Genomic DNA, 19,034 nt, shown 5'->3' on the forward strand with positions numbered 1-19,034 from the left:
ACCACAGCGCTGCCCTGGCAATTTTTAATTCTCTTTCCAGATGCAGCAGGACTTCAATAAATTATAGCTCTTCAGAGTTAGGCAATTCTTTGTAATAAATCAGTTTCATGTTCTGTGAAGAGTGGCCAGCATTTAGATTGGTCTCTTCATGCAGACCTGACAACGACTGATGATATTCTCTAGTTGTCCTGCTTTCAAAGTTTGTGGCACAGGTCTCCTAGAAGAAAAAACCCAAACATTCAAATTTTTTTCTTTAAAAAATAGGGAGAGACAATGAGACTTTGGATATGGAATTACTGACAACAACCTTGAAATTTTTGGCTCAAACATCTGTGTGCTACAAAATTACTCTGCACCTGACAAACAGGGGTGCCTAACCCAAAGGGAGTTACAAAGGAAGTTCCCACAGGTTTTGCAGGCATTTGTGTCCTTGGGCACTGGGATGCAGGGAAGTACAGTTTACCTGAACATTCTTCTTGGATTTAATGATGCCAACCAGAAACTGTAGGAATTTGTGTAGTAGTTGCATGTCCCCCTGCCATGGCACTCTATGAATGGGACGGCCCGAAATTCTTCCAGACAAGATCCAGGAGATGCCAATGCTTGGCCAGAAGCTTCTGAGCCAGCACTTGTGTACTGCAACCACCAAAACATTTTCATGAGAACTTGTCCATCAGCTTTTCGTAAACTGCCAGCAAAAAATTCCTCCTCTTTCTAAAACATACCAAATGTTCTGTGGTATATCTTGGACAAAATAAAATGAATGCAGTTTCATTTGATAAAAATGAAGCACAGAAGCCTTCTGAAAATTCTATGGCATTTTTAAGTCCCTGCAAAGGCCTTTCTCAGGTCGATGAAATGCAGTAACCAGCACAAAGCCAGAAAGCTGGCTTCTGTCCAGTTGAGTACAACAGTAACTACATTACAAATAAACCAAATTGGTGGGGGTGTGTTTTCATATTTTTTATTGCACTGATCACTTCTCCCAACAAAAAAAGCAGAAAAGGCATTTCCTTCTCTGATGTTGGTAAATGCTTGTAGAAATAGCTCTATAGTAATTTACAATGGTGTAAAATTGGCTAGAAAATACCATCTAACTGTGCTGATATTGGAAACAAGTAAATTGTTTTAACCAAATGCTAAAAAATTCTCTCATTTTTTCCCAAGTTTATTATTATTACTACTTGGGGCCAAATCACAGCAGAAACAAAAACTTCACCCTAGACCTAAAAGGACTTTACACTATGGAAAAAAGAGGGGTTTAAAATTCCTCTATCTTAATTTTTCAATCCCTATGACATCCCACAAACATGGGTAACACAGATGAAATGCTACATCCCTATTATAAATATACTGTTAGTCCCATAAGCAGTTCTCAATGTGCACTTCCATTATGAACTTTCTTCACTTGTATCTGATTATGGCATCAAACTTGCTGAGGCAGTCTGCTGTAGACAGGGTTCTGCATTTATTTTTATTTTAGTTTTCGGTGCACTTCAGCCCCAAATCTGATTTTTATAAGAACTTCCTGGCATGGAATTTGGTCACTTATTTCTATGTTTTTGTGTTCAGAACCATTTTAACCACTCCACTCTCCAAACCTATTTCCTAGGTCTTAGCATAACATGCGAAAGTGAATGCATGCAGTTATTTTTGCCAGCCTAAAATCATTCAGTACTTCTCTTATCTTTTCTGCTTTTCCTCCTGCCAGCTATTTTTGTGAACAGATCAGAATAGCTGTTTCTATGCTTTTGGAATTGAATAAGAATTAATAGAATTATTTTCTACTTCTCAGCAGAAGAAAAAAAATTAAAAGGATTTAACAGTTATTAAGAAACAAATGAGCTCTGAAAACACCAATGAAAATGAGAGGACATAAAATTAATAATTCAAGTTGTTACATCCTTACCATAACAAAAGAAAAACCTTTCCAGAGAGACATCCAGCCATCTGGACATGCAGGAACTACAGTTGTTTGGCTGTGAACTGCTATTACCATTGCAGCTCCTTCACAGACAACACACCTGTGAAGGAAAGCACATATATTCAGTGCAGACATGAGGGAAAACATGAAAGCAGAGCAAACTTGTGCCTTCTAGGATGGTAGCTACCTCATGGCATAGCACACTTTACTATAAATGCTATTGCTCCCACAGGTTTGTGTAAATTGAACCCATATACCTTACCTTGCAATTGCTTTGCAATCTCTATTAGTAACACCAGACTAAAACTGTTCTAAGATGGGAAGCAATTCCAGAACATTTGAGCTTCTTAATTTTGCCTTTAACAAAGTAATGAGCAGTATGTTACCTTTTTCACATGCTCACTATTTTGTGTTGTTCTGTTTTAGTTCAAAGTTCTGTACTTCTGTACCTTTATTTGCTAAGATTAGAAAAAGTAATCTTTATTTCCTAAATGAGGAAACTGAAGCTGAGTTACTGGATTGCAACAACAGGGTAGGGCAGGACAGAAGATAAGAGTGCAAAGCCTGCCTTCCCACCTTGGATTTTGCTGCTCTAGGCCTTTCATGCTTTTAGGACTTTTCTCTTACATTGTTCTCCATCCTTCTCAGCTATTCCAAGTAAATAGAAAAGGCCGCACTTGCAGAACAGTGTTTCATAGCTGAGAACCTTCAGCTCAGTTTACAATGTTCTTCACTAACTAAATATATCATGCAGAACTGAAAGCAGAACTTGATTTGTGCTATAATTCTAAATAACAAAGTTGTCTTTATTTAATCTTAGTCTGTCTCTAATATCAATAATGATAGGGTCTAAAGAAAACAATCCCTGCAATCAGTAGGACAGTGTTCCACTTTCTTATGCTGGCTCTGCAGCAATAGGCCCTGTGGTGGGACCCTAGCTTTATTCCAACTTTTCTGGAGAGTATCAGTGAGTATTTGACATACTTAGGTGAGCAATCAAAAAGCAGGCTGATGAAGTCAGTGCTGGTACTGGCTGAGACAGACAGGTCTTGCCTAAGATTTGCCACTTAAAACAATTTGTGATGCCTCTGCAGTTCCAGGGCAGAAGTGCTAAAATTCTTATCCTTTTACCTGCTTATCTGGGGCTCGAGTGCCCTGCCAGAAATGGGTGCCATGTCTGGTGGCATCACCACTGCAGTGGACAGCCAGTAGGAGTAGTCATTGCGAGAAGCAAAGCTACAAACATCATTGGGGCTGCAGAACAAGAATGGCATGGTGCTGAACCTCTGCAAGCAGCTACCAGCTGTTCCTGGAGGACAAAAGAGGAGAGGTTTGTGGCAGAAGGAGATTAAATTTAGTCCAGTGACCAGAAGAGACACACGATGGCACCCAATCTACTATACGAAGAACTAAAACAGTTATTAACTATAAAAAGAGTCTGTTCAGTAAGATTATCTGAAAGCAAAATGCTTCTGGCTTATACAAAAATATCTATATAATAAACCAGGGCTAAGAACAAAATCTGTTAAAACAATACAATCTTCTTGAATGGTATCAGCCCTTGACACAGTAGCAGGGACTCAGCTGCTTAAACAACAGTTTCTGGTGACATTATTCACACCCTAAAGTATCCCACTTAGGCTCCAAAACCCACAAGATTCTCCTTCACATCCTGTGGTGTTACTGTCAGCCCTGTGTCAGCTCAAATGTTGTCAAGGTTATATATAGGTTATATGTGTTATATATGGCAAGGTTATATGTATACTAGACACCTATCCATAAGTAACTGAATTCTTCCTCAAAAATCTCTAGGGATATCAACAAGGGAATATAGGAGTGCAGGAAAGAAAAATGTCTTTTAAACCATGATTCCTGAATTGACTCCAGGCCCTTCTGGAGACAGATGGTTGAAACCAATGTTTATCTCAGACATTTACTGTAAATTCAGGACAATTTAGCATTACTGGACTCTAAGAAAACAATCTGAATTTTTTTTACCAATACAGTACCAAGATCTTGTCCATGTGCTCGCTCATTTCCTTGTACAAAAAGCAGTGAATAGCCAACATAGATCTGGGATGTCCCATGTGGGCACGAAGGAATCTTCGTTGTCTGACTATGCCGGGTAAAGATAAATCCTTTTCTTGTTGGACCAGCAGTGATAGTACCTGGTGATCCAGGTAACCCCTGCAGACCTGGAAAGCCAATCAATCCAGGTTGTCCTGTGGATGAGAAATAAATATGTCTGCAAGTGTTATAATTTTGTTTAAATTTTCATCTTTTAAATTTGTGAAACTGCTTGAAAACTAACCAAAAAAATACCACTTAACAAGATACAACTTAAAAAGTCGTAGAATATGTTCCAGATATAGGAATTCCTTCAGACTTAGCTCAGGCAGCTTTACACTGCATAGCTTTATGGCATAGTGAGGTATTTTAAAGAACCCTGGCCATTTTAACCAAAAAAAGCTTAAAGTAAAAACATTTTGTGGTGCCTAAATAAAAATATTTTGTTCTATTTTGATGTAATAAAAAGGCACCCTGGTACCTACAGGTTTCAAGTGACTAAATAGAAGTGATTAATAACAGAAGAGCATAGTCAAGGCATATTTCTGTAAATTATTATTTCAGTTGTGAACAACCATCTGTTAAAAGCTAAGAATGTACTTACATATGTCCCTAAAGTTACTGTAAATGTTCTGTAAATGATAGAATCTCAATACATGTAAGATGAAGGATTGACAGAAATCAGCAGTACAATTTATCTGTAAATTCAGTTAGTACCAGTCAAACAGAGATTCTGCTTTCCTGTACCTCTTGGTCCTGGAAATCCCCTGTCTCCTTTTGGACCAGGTAATCCTGGATGTCCTGGGTGACCAAAATGGCCTGGTAGACCTTTTACTCCTTTGGGTCCTAAATTGCAATCAAGAAAAAATTCCCCAGAGGCATATGGTGAAGATTTAAGACATGTCAGATTTCTGTGCAGAAGTTTTTTCCACCAAACCAAAATGTTCTCCTAAGCAGCACACACAGAGGCATGCATAGAGATAAAAATATAAATCACCTTGTAGTCCAGGAATCCCTTGAATTCCTTGATCACCTGGTGTTCCTGGGACTCCTGGCAGTCCTGCAGGACCCTTGCTTCCTGGGATGGAGAATATTTTTCCAGGGAATCCAGGTGGGCCTAGCAGCAAAAATATAATGAAGATCTATTGCTTTACAATGAGGGAAAGCAAACAAACTACAAAACAAACCAAACAAATCAAGCTACGTCAGCTGGTATTGGAAGGAGAAGAGTTGATTACCTTGCTGGCCCTTTGGTCCCCTTGGCCCTTCTGCACCTTGTGGTCCTGGGGGTCCTTGATTACCCTTTTCTCCTAAAAGAGAAGACTGAAGATATCTCTCTGGTTTAAAATGTCAAAACAACTATCAAAGTTTCAGAGGCTTGTTGAAGAGTCCTGCATAATCCATGCAAAGGGTAATTCAACCTATAGACTGGTTTGAAATGTGAAAGTGGGTTTCTTCACCTCTGCTGCAACTGCATAATTTATAGATCAAGTGCATTTAATTTATAAGATGATGCCTATCTATATGAAGGTTGTTCCATAAACCTAGTTTAAATTCTCAACTTTAGACTATATCCTTTCTTTCTATCTTACATGTTTTTGTCCCTGGATTTGCAGCCTTCAAGTGGAGTTCAGCTCCCTTTAACCCTACTGTCAGTTATGCTGAAGGCTTTAAGAGAGGTGTAGAGTTTTTGTTGAGAAATTTGATAAGTCATTCTTTTCACTGAGCACAACATGAGGTTACAGACCACGCTCCACAGTTCTGCTTGAAACAAAAGAATTAATTAAAAGTATTTTTAATACCACATTGGGAGATTGGACATATGTGAAATGAGAGTTTTTGGTTAAAGAAAGTAAGATTACTGTCTGTGTACTTTGCCAATTAGAATAAATTTAAAATGCACAATGGTTAGCATGGATTACTAATAGGTAGGTTAAACAGGTAATGACAATTCTGTGGAACTGTAAGTCATGCAATTGAAAAATGAGAATACTGGAGTAATGCAGGCCTACATCATATTTAAATCACTAGAAAATTGTCTGAATTAAAAGAATTTTTAGCTAACTACTGATTCAACTTACCCTCAGGAATATCAAATTAACGAAGCTAATACATTTAACAGTTCATCTGCTGATAAACTGTAAATGAGCTTTTAATTGGAACTATTCTTACAGCAAACAAGAGACCCTGTGCTGTAATTATAATTAAATGCTCCTGAGTTCTATAGCTAAGAGATTATCAAAAAGTCACATTTTCTAGCAGTAGTGGGATATTTCCAATTGGCAGACTCAGTGCCAAAGTCCTTACAGCTCATCACTCACTCAGGACAAACTTGTTTTGAATTTGCCTGAAATGGAGGTTGTGGATGAGTCAGCCTTTCCTCACCTGAGCTTAAGTTAGGACCCACTCAGAGTGTGCACCTCAGTGAAAACTCTCAGTCAATGCTTTCATTTAGACCTGACTTAACCCGGGCTTTCGTGGCAAAACTTTGTGTCTCTAGAACCCCTCATACACAAATACAATTACAACTCAACATGTAAATGATTGTATTTGGCACACAGGAGTGTACATAATAAATATATTCATACCTTTTACACCTGGGAATCCAAGAAATCCAGGGTCCCCTCTTGCACCAGGATAGCCTGATCGACCTTCTATTCCCTGCAAAACAGAGAACATCAGTGATAAACAGGAGCAGCATCTTCACACAATGAAATACATTCTATTTTTGTTCAGAATATTCAAGGCATTATGTTCACAGAATATGCTGTAACTAGAACTATCTGCTCCACTTTTAAGCATGTTAGAAATTGTCATATTATTGTTCATATTATCCTGTAATGCAGACCAGCCAAGGAAATGACATACCAGGAATTAGAAAAACAATTCTTATTGACCCACTTAAGTCCATACAACTGGCTTCTCATATCCACTTTATTTCCTCCATAACAAGGTGTTTTTGTGAAAATGGGTGGGAGGGGACACTTGTTTGGGTTTGTTGTTTGTTTAGAGATTTTAGAGGGTTTTTTAAAGGGTATTATTGTCTTTTCATGGTAAGAGCAGACTATCAATGCAATAAGAAAGAAGCACTGTTCATTTCACTGACTTTGGGACCAGGAGGGCCAATGTCACCAGCTGGGCCCCTTGGCCCTGGAATTCCATCTGCCCCTTGGACACCTTTGCTTCCTTTCACGCTGAGAGTGGAAAGACCAGGAAGGCCTGGAAAACCAGGAGCACCTACACAGAAATATCAGAGTAAGGGAAAACTGCTGCCAACAGCTTTTCACCTAGATTACACACAACACAATGCATCATTCAATGGCTCCATAACAAAACTCATGTTTATCACCTCAGTGATTTCCAAGGAAATATACATACTTCTTAAAAAAATAAAATTTTTCCTAGCCTGCTAATTTAGTCTAAAATCAGAACTTACAGTACTCTTTAACACTACAGGCTTTTGCATATCCTCCAGTTGTAGTTAAGTTTGAAATCACAGAATCATTTACACTGAAAAAGACCTTTAAGATCATTAAGTCCAATTGAAAACCTAGCACTAAGCCATGTTGTCACTTATCGTGAGTGGCACTTAGGGACTATCATGGTTTAGTGACAACATGGCTTAGGTTTAGGTGTTAGGCTATCTCACTTTGTTAAAGTTGGATCTCAGCTGTCTCATGAACCACATGGGAAGAAAGCAAGATAATGCAATAGGGTGAACTCAAAAGCTTAGTTATTTTAATTTAAATGTCACTGCACAGATCACGTTGTTTGCAATGGTAATGTTGCATTAACTACTAAAGGACCTGTTTAATTATGAAACTCTCTTGGGGGAATACCCCTTTCAATCTTGAATTCTGGATAGGCTGACTTCTACTTTAAATTATCAGTATATCCTTTCAGACAAATAAGAAGTTCCAACAACACACCTGGTCTTCCATGTGTGCCAGGAATACCTCTGTTCCCTTTCTGGCCAATGATTGCCATGCCTGTGGAGCCCTGAAATCCAGGTAACCCCACTAAGCCAGGAGGTCCAATGGGTCCTTGATCTCCCTGATGACCTTTCACACCTGGAGGCCCAGGAAAACCAGGCAGTCCCATGTCCCCTTTGATTCCTGCAAAGTGTGGACATCACATGTGGAGAAGGCTGTCAAGACAGTGAGGTGATGTGACAACTCCAAAAATGCATTTCCTATATGGCAAAGGTGGAATTCAGCCCTTGTCTTTAGTACAGAAGTCCCCAAAGCCAGTTTGCTACCCTAAAGCAAAATAGTGCTGAGAAGACAGGACTCACAGCAAGGTACACACCACTTTTTTAAAGTTAAAAAACCCCACAAATAAAAAAAAATCCCACTCCATTTCAGAGCTTGCTCATCCCAAGGAATAAACTTGAGAGGAGGATAAACAGACCAGAGAAGGGAATATTTACTGATGAATAAGTAGAAGAAATGCTTCTTTGTTCAGAACTAAGAAATCCTTTTAAACTGGATCAATATGAATGCAACAAAATAAGACACTATTCCATAGGGACATTGTTTAAAGTCAATCTTAGAGTGCTTTTAATTTTACTTTTTTAAAGTAAAGCAAATCAGTGGATTCCTACCAGCAATGTAAAACCTAAAAAATGGGAAGAGTCCATCTTCTGTTTATTAATATCAAAGGGAAGATGAACAAAATTAAAATGCAACCACTGCAGCTTTCTCAAAATGTGCTTATTATTCAGAAAGATCTTGTTTTGATAAGAACCTACTCTGGTAATCCAATTATATATCACAATAACATTTCAAAAGCTCTAGAATGTGTATATCACCTTCACAAGACCACAGAAGTCAGCTCCTTTATTTGTCTTTTACAACAATCTAAACTTAACAAGCAACAGCTCTTGACATTTACTACATAGGACCAAACCATTGATCAAAAGCACAGAATCACTCTTTATAAATAAGATTTCCTCTGACACTTAGTGCCATTTCTAGCACCTGAAAGCAGGAGGGGACTTGAGGATGGTTCTGGGATTTAAAAATTAAGCTGCTGCTTTTCAAAAAGGCAACTCACCTCTACGCCCAGGAATACCTGGAAAACCAGGGATCCCTCTCCCTGGTGGTCCTGTAAAATATTGGGTCACATTACACTCAAAGTCCAAAATAATTTTTTGAAAACATCACAGTTTTCTAATATTTCAGACATTTTTTCAGTGATCATGGAATCAAAAGGTAGAGTTCAGATGTATGTAAAGTAAAATGTATTATATCCACTTCTTCTATACAAAACCACAAATTAAATTTTTATGTTTTTATTTATAGGAAGAACTCTTATTGGTCAATCTTATTTGAGGAACATTCTACAAGAAGAAGCTATTTCTTTCTTTTCAGAGAAAAAAAAAAAAAAAAGAAAAAACCCTGCACACTTAATTTAGTTATTAAGAAAAATAGAAAAACAAATGTAAACCTATAAAAGAAAATACGTTAACAGTGATTACTTCAAACAGTGATTACTTCAACATGAGAATACTTTCTAAATACTATGGATGCCTGCTAAGTATCTTCTTGATACTGGGATGCAAAAAAAAAAAATTCCAGTGTAAAATTCGGTCAGAATTCAGTGTAGGACTAAATCCATGTGAACACTGTTAACATCAGGAATGACTTTTAAATGAAAGCTTTCACAACCCAAGGTGTTGGTCATGGAAGCTTTCACTATTTATGCAGGAAAACACTGTGATTCCCTTTATTTTATATTCATGTAAGACAGAAGATTGCTTCGAAAGGATTTTGGTTCGTTTAAACTCTTTGAGATTAAACCCATAAGAGCTGTTAACAGCAGTATTTTGACTCTTGCAGACATGAACATTTTTGGGTGACATTACAACACGTGTAGAATAGTGTGGAATAGAGCATTTGTAATGCACTTGGGTTGTTGACAGCATGTACAAAAATTACATAGAAAACCACTTATAACCTTCTACTTCTAAACTTAGCTTTGGCTCCACAGAAGTTCCTTGGTAATCCTTCCCAAATCATCCTTGTCACTATAATTACAGAAAAAAACCCAATTGTCAAAGAGAATGAAAATACTTCACTGCTGTTACCTGGTTCTCCCTTTACTCCTGGGGGACCAGGCATACCATCCTGACCTTGAGTACCCCTTTCACCAACAAGCCCAGGTTTTCCAGGGGCTCCAACAGCACCTGTGAATTACAATGGACCACAATATCATTTTTACTTCTGTAACCTTGCAGTGAGAAGATTTGACTCCCCTTTATTAAAATTTAATTAGCTCAGCTACTTCAAAGATAGGGGTAGCTGTGTTGGTCTAGAGCAGCATATAGCTTGTATAGAGCTCACTGGACTTCAGTAGATTTAACAGCCCTTCTATTTTCACAGACATAATAAAGTCTTCAATGCATGCCTCTCTGTTGCTACATATACACACTGCCCCTGAGGTATAGTTTAGTTCTGTTTTAGTTCTGTTGCTTTAGCAGACAACTACAACTCTTGGTTACTCCAGTTAGTTTCCTTCTCTTCATCTACCTATATCTTAGTATAGGTAGGTAGAACCTAAAGAACCTAAGCCTTTCTTATAATTGTGTGGCTATCACATCTTGAGACCCTTGGATACGTACTCATAATTTTTAAATTTCACACTTTCCAGTAGTGAAGCAAAATTAAAACTTTTTTGCCTCAGCTGAACGGTTAACATTGAAAAGGGGCTGTGAAAAGGGGGCAAACAAAGCCTCAGACTGAACTGAAATCCCAAATCCAGGGCAGTGATTTATGAGAGAAGCTATATACCATACCAGGAGGGCCTGGGACTCCCTGCTGTCCTGGGCGGCCCTGGCATCCTTTAACACCAGGATTTCCAGGGGGTCCACACTGCCCTGTGGGAAGAAAGAGTGTGGCAGAGGGGAAGTGGCATCACCTCTAGATCCAGACTCAGTTTAGAGCTTTGCTGGTGTTTCTGCTTGGCCAGCTGCAGAAGTTCTCCAGGTGACCCAAGCTGGCCTGGCTGCTGTGACCACAGAGGAGCTGTTGAGGTTTGCAGCAGGCAGTGTAAGTCACTGTGCCATCCCCAGGCACTCGTGCACTTGAGGAATTATCTTCTACAAGTGTCACCAGCTCACCAGCCCTCCAAAAGCACCCCATACCTGGGATTCCTGCACCTCCAGTTTCCCCTCTGATCCCATGTGGTCCTGGTACTCCTGTAAGCCCTGGTTGACCCTCAGAGCCCTTTTCTCCTTTGCTGCCAAAAACTCCTGGAGGACCTGGATCTCCCTGAGAAACAGTTGCACACACACAAGTAAAGAATCACAGTGTGGAATAGAAAAATCACATGCAATTTACATGTAATCGCATTTCATTACGATTTTCAGACAAAAACCAAAGCAGACTAAATACAAAGTCTTCTCATAATACCACTGATCTTTTAGAAATAGTTAAGATCTATTTTTAACCTTTATAAACCAAGCTGTTTTTAAATTTTTCCCTGGCACAGACTTCCCTTCAATTTTATTCCACCCGCTCTTCTTCTGATCCAAACATTCATTCCTTAGGTAATATGCAGCTATTCAAAATACTGAATTGAATTTTTTTCCTTGAATTCCTACTGACATTTTTCACAGTAATCTCACTGGGGCTACCCAGCTCATACTGAAAATAAACAAATCATTTAAATTACAGGATTTATAGAGGAATTTACAGCCTCAGCCACACATTTCAGATAATCTCATAGGTAAAAAGACTTCCAGTTATTCAACAACCAGAACATGTGGAGTTAAACTAGCCAACTGATTTAACTTAAAAATACTGGTTTTTCTTAGCAAGGTATGTATGACCAAACAGCATAAACTGGATGTAATACACATTACTAATGGAAAAAAAAAAAATCTTGTGCAAGGATATTACCAGACTATCAAAACCAAACAGTGCAAGTTTATATTATAAAACTTTTGCATTTGCTAAGATGAGTTTTTGATGTTTTAACTTTTTAACATCCTTGTTCTTAATGAATTAGAACTTTTACAGAAAGCAAATTACTTCAAGATATTTCATCTTTATAAATAAGTAATTCTTGCGCAAATGAAGTGAAATATAATGAAAAAACTTCTCCAGAGTAATGACACAATAGAATTTTCATATTTCTTACCACTAATAAATCAACTACTTCTGCAAACTCTGCAGCTCTTGCTTACGTGTTGTTCTGTTTCTATAGTCAAAGGCTCTGCCTAACAGGAAAGTTTTTCCACTGCCTTTATACCTTTGGGCCAGGTTCTCCTGGAGGCCCAGCAGATGGGTACCCAGGATCTCCTTTGTCACCTGGAAAGCCACCATAGCCTGGTGGACCAGGGTCACCTGATGGTCCTGGAAAGCCTGGAGATCCTTTCTGGCCTTTTGGACCTGGAAAAATACCAATACTGATACCATTCTTAAAAGGATCATAATTGCTTTTCACACTCCATGTTTTGTGAGCTATTGCTTTATATATAGAGATATTAATTCTTCATTAAAGTAATTTAAACTGTGATTTGATTTCTAAAAAGAGGCTCTTACATGTAAAATATATAAGTTAAAGAATTTGGATAGAGAGGGAGAATTGCATTCTGCAAGTCAAGCAAATGCTAGGGTGAAGATAAGTCTATGGATACTAAAGAGTAAATCCCAGTCTAAGAATTGTGTGGTGTGCTGACAGTAACAGCTCAGACCTGTGCAAATGCTTCTAGAGAGCTTTATGAATTTGTAATATGACTTGAAAGAAAATGACCTGGAATTCCCATGTCCCCTTGGTCTCCAGGTGCACCTGGGAATCCTTGTCCTCCAGGAATCCCTGGAAGACCCATAAATCCCTTGGCTCCTGCAAGATGAAGAAATAAATGTCATGTTAGAACTGTGATGGATACAAAATCCTCCACCACACCTTCTTTTAGTGTATTACTATTATATAGATAATATATATATAATATTACTATTATATAGTTAACCTGTTATATAGATAATTACTATAATAATAGCTAATTCTCTAGATATAGATACAGACACAGATAAAAATATCATTATTGTTTTCAGAAAGCCAAGGAAATAACAAATACCTTATGTAGCAATATTAAAATTAAGGTTTGTGACCATGCACTTTGGGGCAGTCGCTGCAATATATTTTAGCTGAATTTGATCAAGATCATGAATTTTTAATTATGCATTGTACTCTCCTTTCATTGCTTGCACTCCAGTTCAGTTTAGTTTTGTGCATGGAACAATCACATTATTACTTATGACAGATTTCTCATGACTAGGATATAGTAAAAAGCTGAATGTGACCTAAGCAATTTTCCCCTCACTCACTTATCTTGAGATTCATTTAGCTAAATTAGCACTCAGTTTAACGACTAAAAGATCCAAATACATCTAGAATGATCCGTGAACATTCTTTCTAAATGCCAGTGTGCCATAGCCTGACATTTTTAAAGCTGCTTTTCACTGGAAATCTGCTAACTTTTGAAATACAAGTCAAATATTTAAGTTTTGAAAAGGGGAATATAATTCATCTGAAATTAAAAAAAATTCCTAAAATATTTTTGTGCAAAACTGTAGTACTTTAGAATTAATTTTTAAATAATATTGAAAATTCAAACTTCTTTTTGCTTTTTAGAAATATTAATTTTTATTCATTGGTTTCATCAGCTTTTAGATTTATTGTTATTCAGGATTTAATATTATTTTTTTTTCTATTTGTCATCCTAAACAATGGTCTATACTTGAAAGAAAACAAAGACTCATTTGGTGATAGCTGCTGTGACATTCAAACTGCAGCTTTTGAAATTGCCCAGTTTCAGAATTCTCAGGAAAGCTTGAGAGTTAACAGAGAATGTAGTGCTGCTTCTGGAGCCAAGCTGGTGTGCACTGGAGCAGCAGTACCTCCCTGCCCACATGGCACAGGAATTTCCAATACACATATTCCATACCTGGTACACCAGGCATTCCTTCAGACCCATCAACACCTGGTGGACCTTGCACACCAACGTCTCCTTTTTCTCCCCTCACACCCATTTGGCCTTGAACTCCTAAAATGAAATTTTATTTGAAAGATATTACAAAACAACATCCTAGAATATAACTTTTGTACAAAGTTTAACATTCTATAACTCTTTAAGCTAATGAAACAGAAGTAGAGCATGGGATTTTCACGGTGAACACACGTAAGCAAAGCACAAACTCAAATCCAACATCTTCTGTATTTTTCATGTGGAGGCAATAGGAAGTTCCTGAAAGCTTCCATAGGAAAATACCAATAGAAAAAGCCAGATAGCATTAGTTAAGCATCTACAGCTCATATAGAGAGTCTATATTAATATTGCAAACAAAGGAGTTTTTCTGGCAGTCAAGTACTTCTGAGCAGATTTAATGTCTTTCAAATCCAGCCTCTGGTTGGTAAGTGCAGCCATTTCTGTGCTCACAGAATATAAATGTAAAAACATGAATGTAGAATATATATATATAGAGAAGCCTCCTGGTACTACTGATATATTATTTAGCATAAAAATGAGAGCTTTTTAAAGGACTTAGGACTTACTAAAATTGAACTGAATATTCAATGTAATATCCAACTATTCCATAAAAAAGAAGGCAGTTCTAGTGTTTAGCAATAATTATTTCAAAACAATGTGATACTCTCAGCAGTAGCATCAGTTTATTCCATATTTTAGAGTCCACTGGAACTGCAAAACAGATGACAACCCTGGCTAGTTTTAATGACAGAACAATGAATGTGTACCTTTTAAACCTCGTTCTCCTTTGTCCCCAATACCAACCAAGGTCTCAGATGGTCCTGGAAAACCTTTATCACCTGCTTCACCTTTTTCTCCAAGAAATCCTTTTCTTCCCTTTATTCCTGGAAAGCCAGGAGAGCCTGCAAGAAAATAGAGTGAAATTTTCTGAAGAGATCTGACTAGATGATATAATAAAGCAAAGCAGATAATGCCAATCTTGAAGAGCAATTGTAATTTACCTATGTAAATATACATTGCAAAACATCCTAAACTAGCTTCTTAACTGCTCCAATCATCAATAAAACACCTACAAGTACAGATTACTTGTAGCAAATAATGCTTGTCCTTCCAGCAAGACATGGAAGATATTTCTTATAGAGAATAAAAACAAAATCTTGTGTCTGTTAAATAAATATAATAATGGTATCCACACAGGAGGGGGAAAAAAAAGCCAGCAAAAAGGCTCTCTGCTCTTTATAGTGGCTGGCAAATCACCAGCCACTTAAAAGAAAAAAGAAAGGGTGGCAAGTCAAAACTGCTAAAAAATATTATATTATTCAGTCTGCAGATTGCACATATACAGAAAATAGATTTACCAAGACTCAAAGAAATTCCAGTAAAACATCTGTACTCAGGAGTGATAATACACACAAAAATGGATCACAAGAGTAACTTGAGCATTGAAATTCCTGTATTTCAAGTGATAAGGAAGGCAGATAAAGTGATCACTTGCCTTGGATACCAGGGTTGCCTGGTCTTCCAACCATGCCAGGGGGTCCAGGAATTCCTAACAGTCCCATTACACCTGGATCTCCCCTTGCACCTGTGGAGTTGAAGCAATAGGAACATATTTGTTAGTATTAAATCAGTTAAATAGAACATTACTTCATAAAACTACACATACACCTGTCATTTCAGTGTTTAATTGCTTATTTTATTTTTTCTCCATTTCTGTAACTGTCCAAGCCAGTTTTCCCATCTTTAACCACAGGATCATGACTTATAACCCCCAAATTACCTAAGTTAGTAGCTGCAACAGCTCCTATCAATGAATTAAATAACTAACAGTAAGGATAATGCATCTGAGATATCCACACAGGGATGAGAGATCAGTCATGAGATGTGTGGGAATGACATTCCTTTCAGGCTCAGGAGTCAAAGACTAGCTGGGAAATAACAACTCCCTCAAATGCCACCAGAAGTCTATGTTTGCATAACTGAGTCAAGTCCTACATGTTTATCAAAAGCTTTACAGATTCTCAATATAAAAAGGCATGTGCCATCTCCTTCCCACAGTGTAATGATTTGATATTAAAGAAAATCTTTGTTAGAAATAAGAAGCATTATATGATTGACATATTTTATTCTTCAAAACAAATTTCCACAGATTTCTGAAAGAACAAACCAAACCAACCCTACAGGGACCACTTAGCTTACTTAAAGTTAGCTCTGGTTAGTGACAGAACTTGATCTGACTCAACTCTATGAGACTCTAGATCTGAGCTTATAAGAAAAAGAAGCTGGCATTACAAACTATTTGAAAAGGGATGCTGAGTAAGAGCTAAACAATTTGCAATTCCATTGTGCTGGGGGAGTTGCTTTGATCATTAAATATTTCATGTCCTACTGCAAGGACATTCCTTTATAAAAACTAGATAAAACACTGTTCTCAGAAGACTATTATAGAAAATTCCACAGTGTCAAGAGAGCTTCAAGATATGCGCATCTTTTAAGGAAGAATGATTTATTCACTTTTCATAAAAATCTCAAAGACAAATGAAAGATGTTGATGGAGAAATATTTCAGCATCTTCAGTTTGGAAAAACATGACCTTTTTGCAAAACACCTTTCTACATCAAAACAAATACATGGGGAAACCTTACCTGGCAAACCAGAGATTCCTGGCCTTCCAGGTTGTCCCTTGGGACCAGGTAATCCTGTTTTTCCCTGAAGACCTATTAATCCAGGTTCCCCAGGCCTTCCATAGGTTCCTGGGATACTCAAACCAGGAGTACCTAGGTTTCCTTTTGAACCTTGTAAACCTCTTCCTCCTAAGAAAAGTGATGGACAGAAAAGTGAAGGATGGTGTAGTATGGTAGATCTATCTGAAAAACAAACCTTCATCTCTGTCTTTACACCATAAGCATCTGTTTGAGGCTAAACATGAGATCTGTAAGGCAACAAATACATTCAGAAAATCTCATAAGGGCTGTAGGCTGGGATTTTTGAAAAGAAGAAAAAAAAAAAAGTGAGAGTAGACAAATCTGTTCTTTCCCAGAAAAAGAAAAACCCAAATATGAAAACCCCATCAATTTTGCATTCATTCCTTACAAAATTTTACTTTTAAAAATCCTTTTGAGATCATATATAAGAGAAGGATGTGTTGTATATCTGAGTGTGGTTTTTTTGAAAAGAAAAACATATGCAGTACAGGCAGGTACTTTTGGCACCCTAAATTCTTTTCCCACCTAGCTGAGCTCTTCCTTTCACTTATTTCTTTATCAATCCCATTGCACCAAAGGATCTAGTTCAGTCCCACAGGGGAGATGTGTCAGAAATATCTATCCCTTTTCCTGGGAATTTGGGTCAGTTTGTGATTACTCTTTATACTGGCCAATGGAATCTGGATCTTAATCCCTCTTCATCAGTACCTGTGCTTCCTCCCATCTACAGAAAGAGCATCTTTTAAATGGACTCATATTTTCTTGCATACTATTCCATAACCAATATCCAGAAACAACTTCAGCTCCCTAGGGCCATTGGAAGGCAGAAATAAACTCCAGACTCACCCAGTCAAATGGCATTTTTGGATCAGAGAGTCCTACCTGGTGGGCCTGTAGCTCCCTGGCCACCTGGCAAACCTGGCAGGCCAATAAGACATTCAGCAGGTTTCCCTGGAAAACCCGGGTCTCCAGGAGCTCCAGGTGAGCCACGATCTCCTAAAAGACATGAGAGTGGATTCACAGCCAAAGTAAGTTTTAGGCTTTCAGTGAACCTTATTTGACTTGATTTTCCTTAAAATAACATGCTGTGCTCCCTGAGCTTCTCTGGCAACATTACCTCTTAGGCCATCATCACCATCATGCCCAGGATGCCCTGGTAGGCCTGGGAGTCCTGGAAGTCCAACTTCACCTTTTGAGCCAGGACTGCCGAGACCTCCTGGTGAACCCATTCTGCCTGGCTCTCCAGGAATAATCATGCCTGGCTCACCCTGCAACACAGAGAGAAATATAAACAATCCTCTCTGCTTTGCAAATCTGCCAAAATATTTTCTCCACTGGAGTAATAATGACCTTATTTTATTAGGGTAATTCTCTTAATTCCCTTTGGATCTTTCACACTATAATTTCTAGTGGCTTCAATTCAGCAAACCACTGGACATTCCTTATTAGCTAGCTGAGTAATTAATCTAGACAGCTTTTAAACTTTGTCTCCTAGCCCTAAAAAGTTGCTACTCAGCAATGCAAGACACTTCCCTCTATTTAGTCTTTACTGCATTGAGATGCCTTCTGCAGCTGTGAATGGCTTTGAACATCTATCTGAAAGAGGGGGTGAAGTTTGTACAAATATAACTTTTCCTTTATTTTTATATAATAAAATTTATATATTATATATATCAAATTATTCATTTGAATGATCAAGGTCGGCACCCAGATATGCGTCAGGATACTCAGTCCGTTTTTGGGGTTTTTTCAAATCATTCTTCTGAACATTGTTGTCCATGAAGACTGCTTTTATCCCAAATGTCCCAAGTGCATTCCCTGACTGGAAACTTTGAATTAGTAGGTTTTTTTTAGCTGACTGAACTGCTGGTTGTTTTGAGTACCAGCAAATCAATATGTTCATAAAGCAGATCCGTAGACCTGAGCTTATACCAATCACTAATGACATATTTGGACCACAGAGGTCACTTCATATCCAGATGTTCTGTTGCATCAAGTGCAGATTAAAAAATAAAAAAAAATTCACAACCTCAACTGCCTTCCTTTGTCATGTCAGAAAAACACACAAAAGAATGACATACTGGTACAAAAAAAGAAATGCCATATGTTCAAATAATTTAGGTGTTAACATTTTGTTCAAAAATTGAATCCTGATTACAGACTAGTCAAGAATCAGTAGATTAGCTCCTGTTAATCAGCAAGAGTGGGTGCAGTATTACCTCCAACCTTCTTTCTCCATCCTTCAATTTAACAGAGCATTTGCTTACATGAGATACATACTTGCTTGTCAATTACCTCCATCAAATATATGCTTAATTGGATTTCTGAACAGGCTTCTTTTCAG

At 37.8% G+C, this 19,034-nt stretch overlaps 1 protein-coding gene across 1 annotated transcript in view; it reads right to left on the reverse strand.

Moving 5' to 3' along the window:
- Positions 1-132: 132 nt before the first annotated feature.
- COL4A3 (collagen type IV alpha 3 chain) overlaps positions 133-19,034 on the reverse strand; it is a 52,150-nt gene continuing 33,248 nt past the window's right edge. The window contains exons 30-52 of the mRNA XM_058031172.1: positions 17,808-17,958; positions 17,573-17,686; positions 16,631-16,798; positions 15,481-15,570; positions 14,753-14,887; positions 13,944-14,042; positions 12,749-12,838; positions 12,245-12,384; positions 11,136-11,262; positions 10,788-10,868; positions 10,080-10,178; positions 9,047-9,097; positions 7,921-8,106; positions 7,098-7,228; positions 6,580-6,652; positions 5,230-5,301; positions 4,989-5,108; positions 4,739-4,837; positions 3,934-4,146; positions 3,056-3,233; positions 1,910-2,024; positions 464-636; positions 133-217 (exon numbers count right to left, since the gene is read on the reverse strand). Coding sequence (XP_057887155.1) covers positions 133-217; positions 464-636; positions 1,910-2,024; positions 3,056-3,233; positions 3,934-4,146; positions 4,739-4,837; positions 4,989-5,108; positions 5,230-5,301; positions 6,580-6,652; positions 7,098-7,228; positions 7,921-8,106; positions 9,047-9,097; positions 10,080-10,178; positions 10,788-10,868; positions 11,136-11,262; positions 12,245-12,384; positions 12,749-12,838; positions 13,944-14,042; positions 14,753-14,887; positions 15,481-15,570; positions 16,631-16,798; positions 17,573-17,686; positions 17,808-17,958 — 2,790 coding nt within the window. The remainder of the gene's footprint in view (positions 218-463; positions 637-1,909; positions 2,025-3,055; positions 3,234-3,933; positions 4,147-4,738; positions 4,838-4,988; positions 5,109-5,229; positions 5,302-6,579; positions 6,653-7,097; positions 7,229-7,920; positions 8,107-9,046; positions 9,098-10,079; positions 10,179-10,787; positions 10,869-11,135; positions 11,263-12,244; positions 12,385-12,748; positions 12,839-13,943; positions 14,043-14,752; positions 14,888-15,480; positions 15,571-16,630; positions 16,799-17,572; positions 17,687-17,807; positions 17,959-19,034) is intronic.

This window comes from Melospiza georgiana, chromosome 10 (genome assembly GCF_028018845.1).
Source record: "Melospiza georgiana isolate bMelGeo1 chromosome 10, bMelGeo1.pri, whole genome shotgun sequence".
In the NCBI taxonomy this organism is placed as follows: Eukaryota; Metazoa; Chordata; class Aves; order Passeriformes; family Passerellidae; genus Melospiza; species Melospiza georgiana.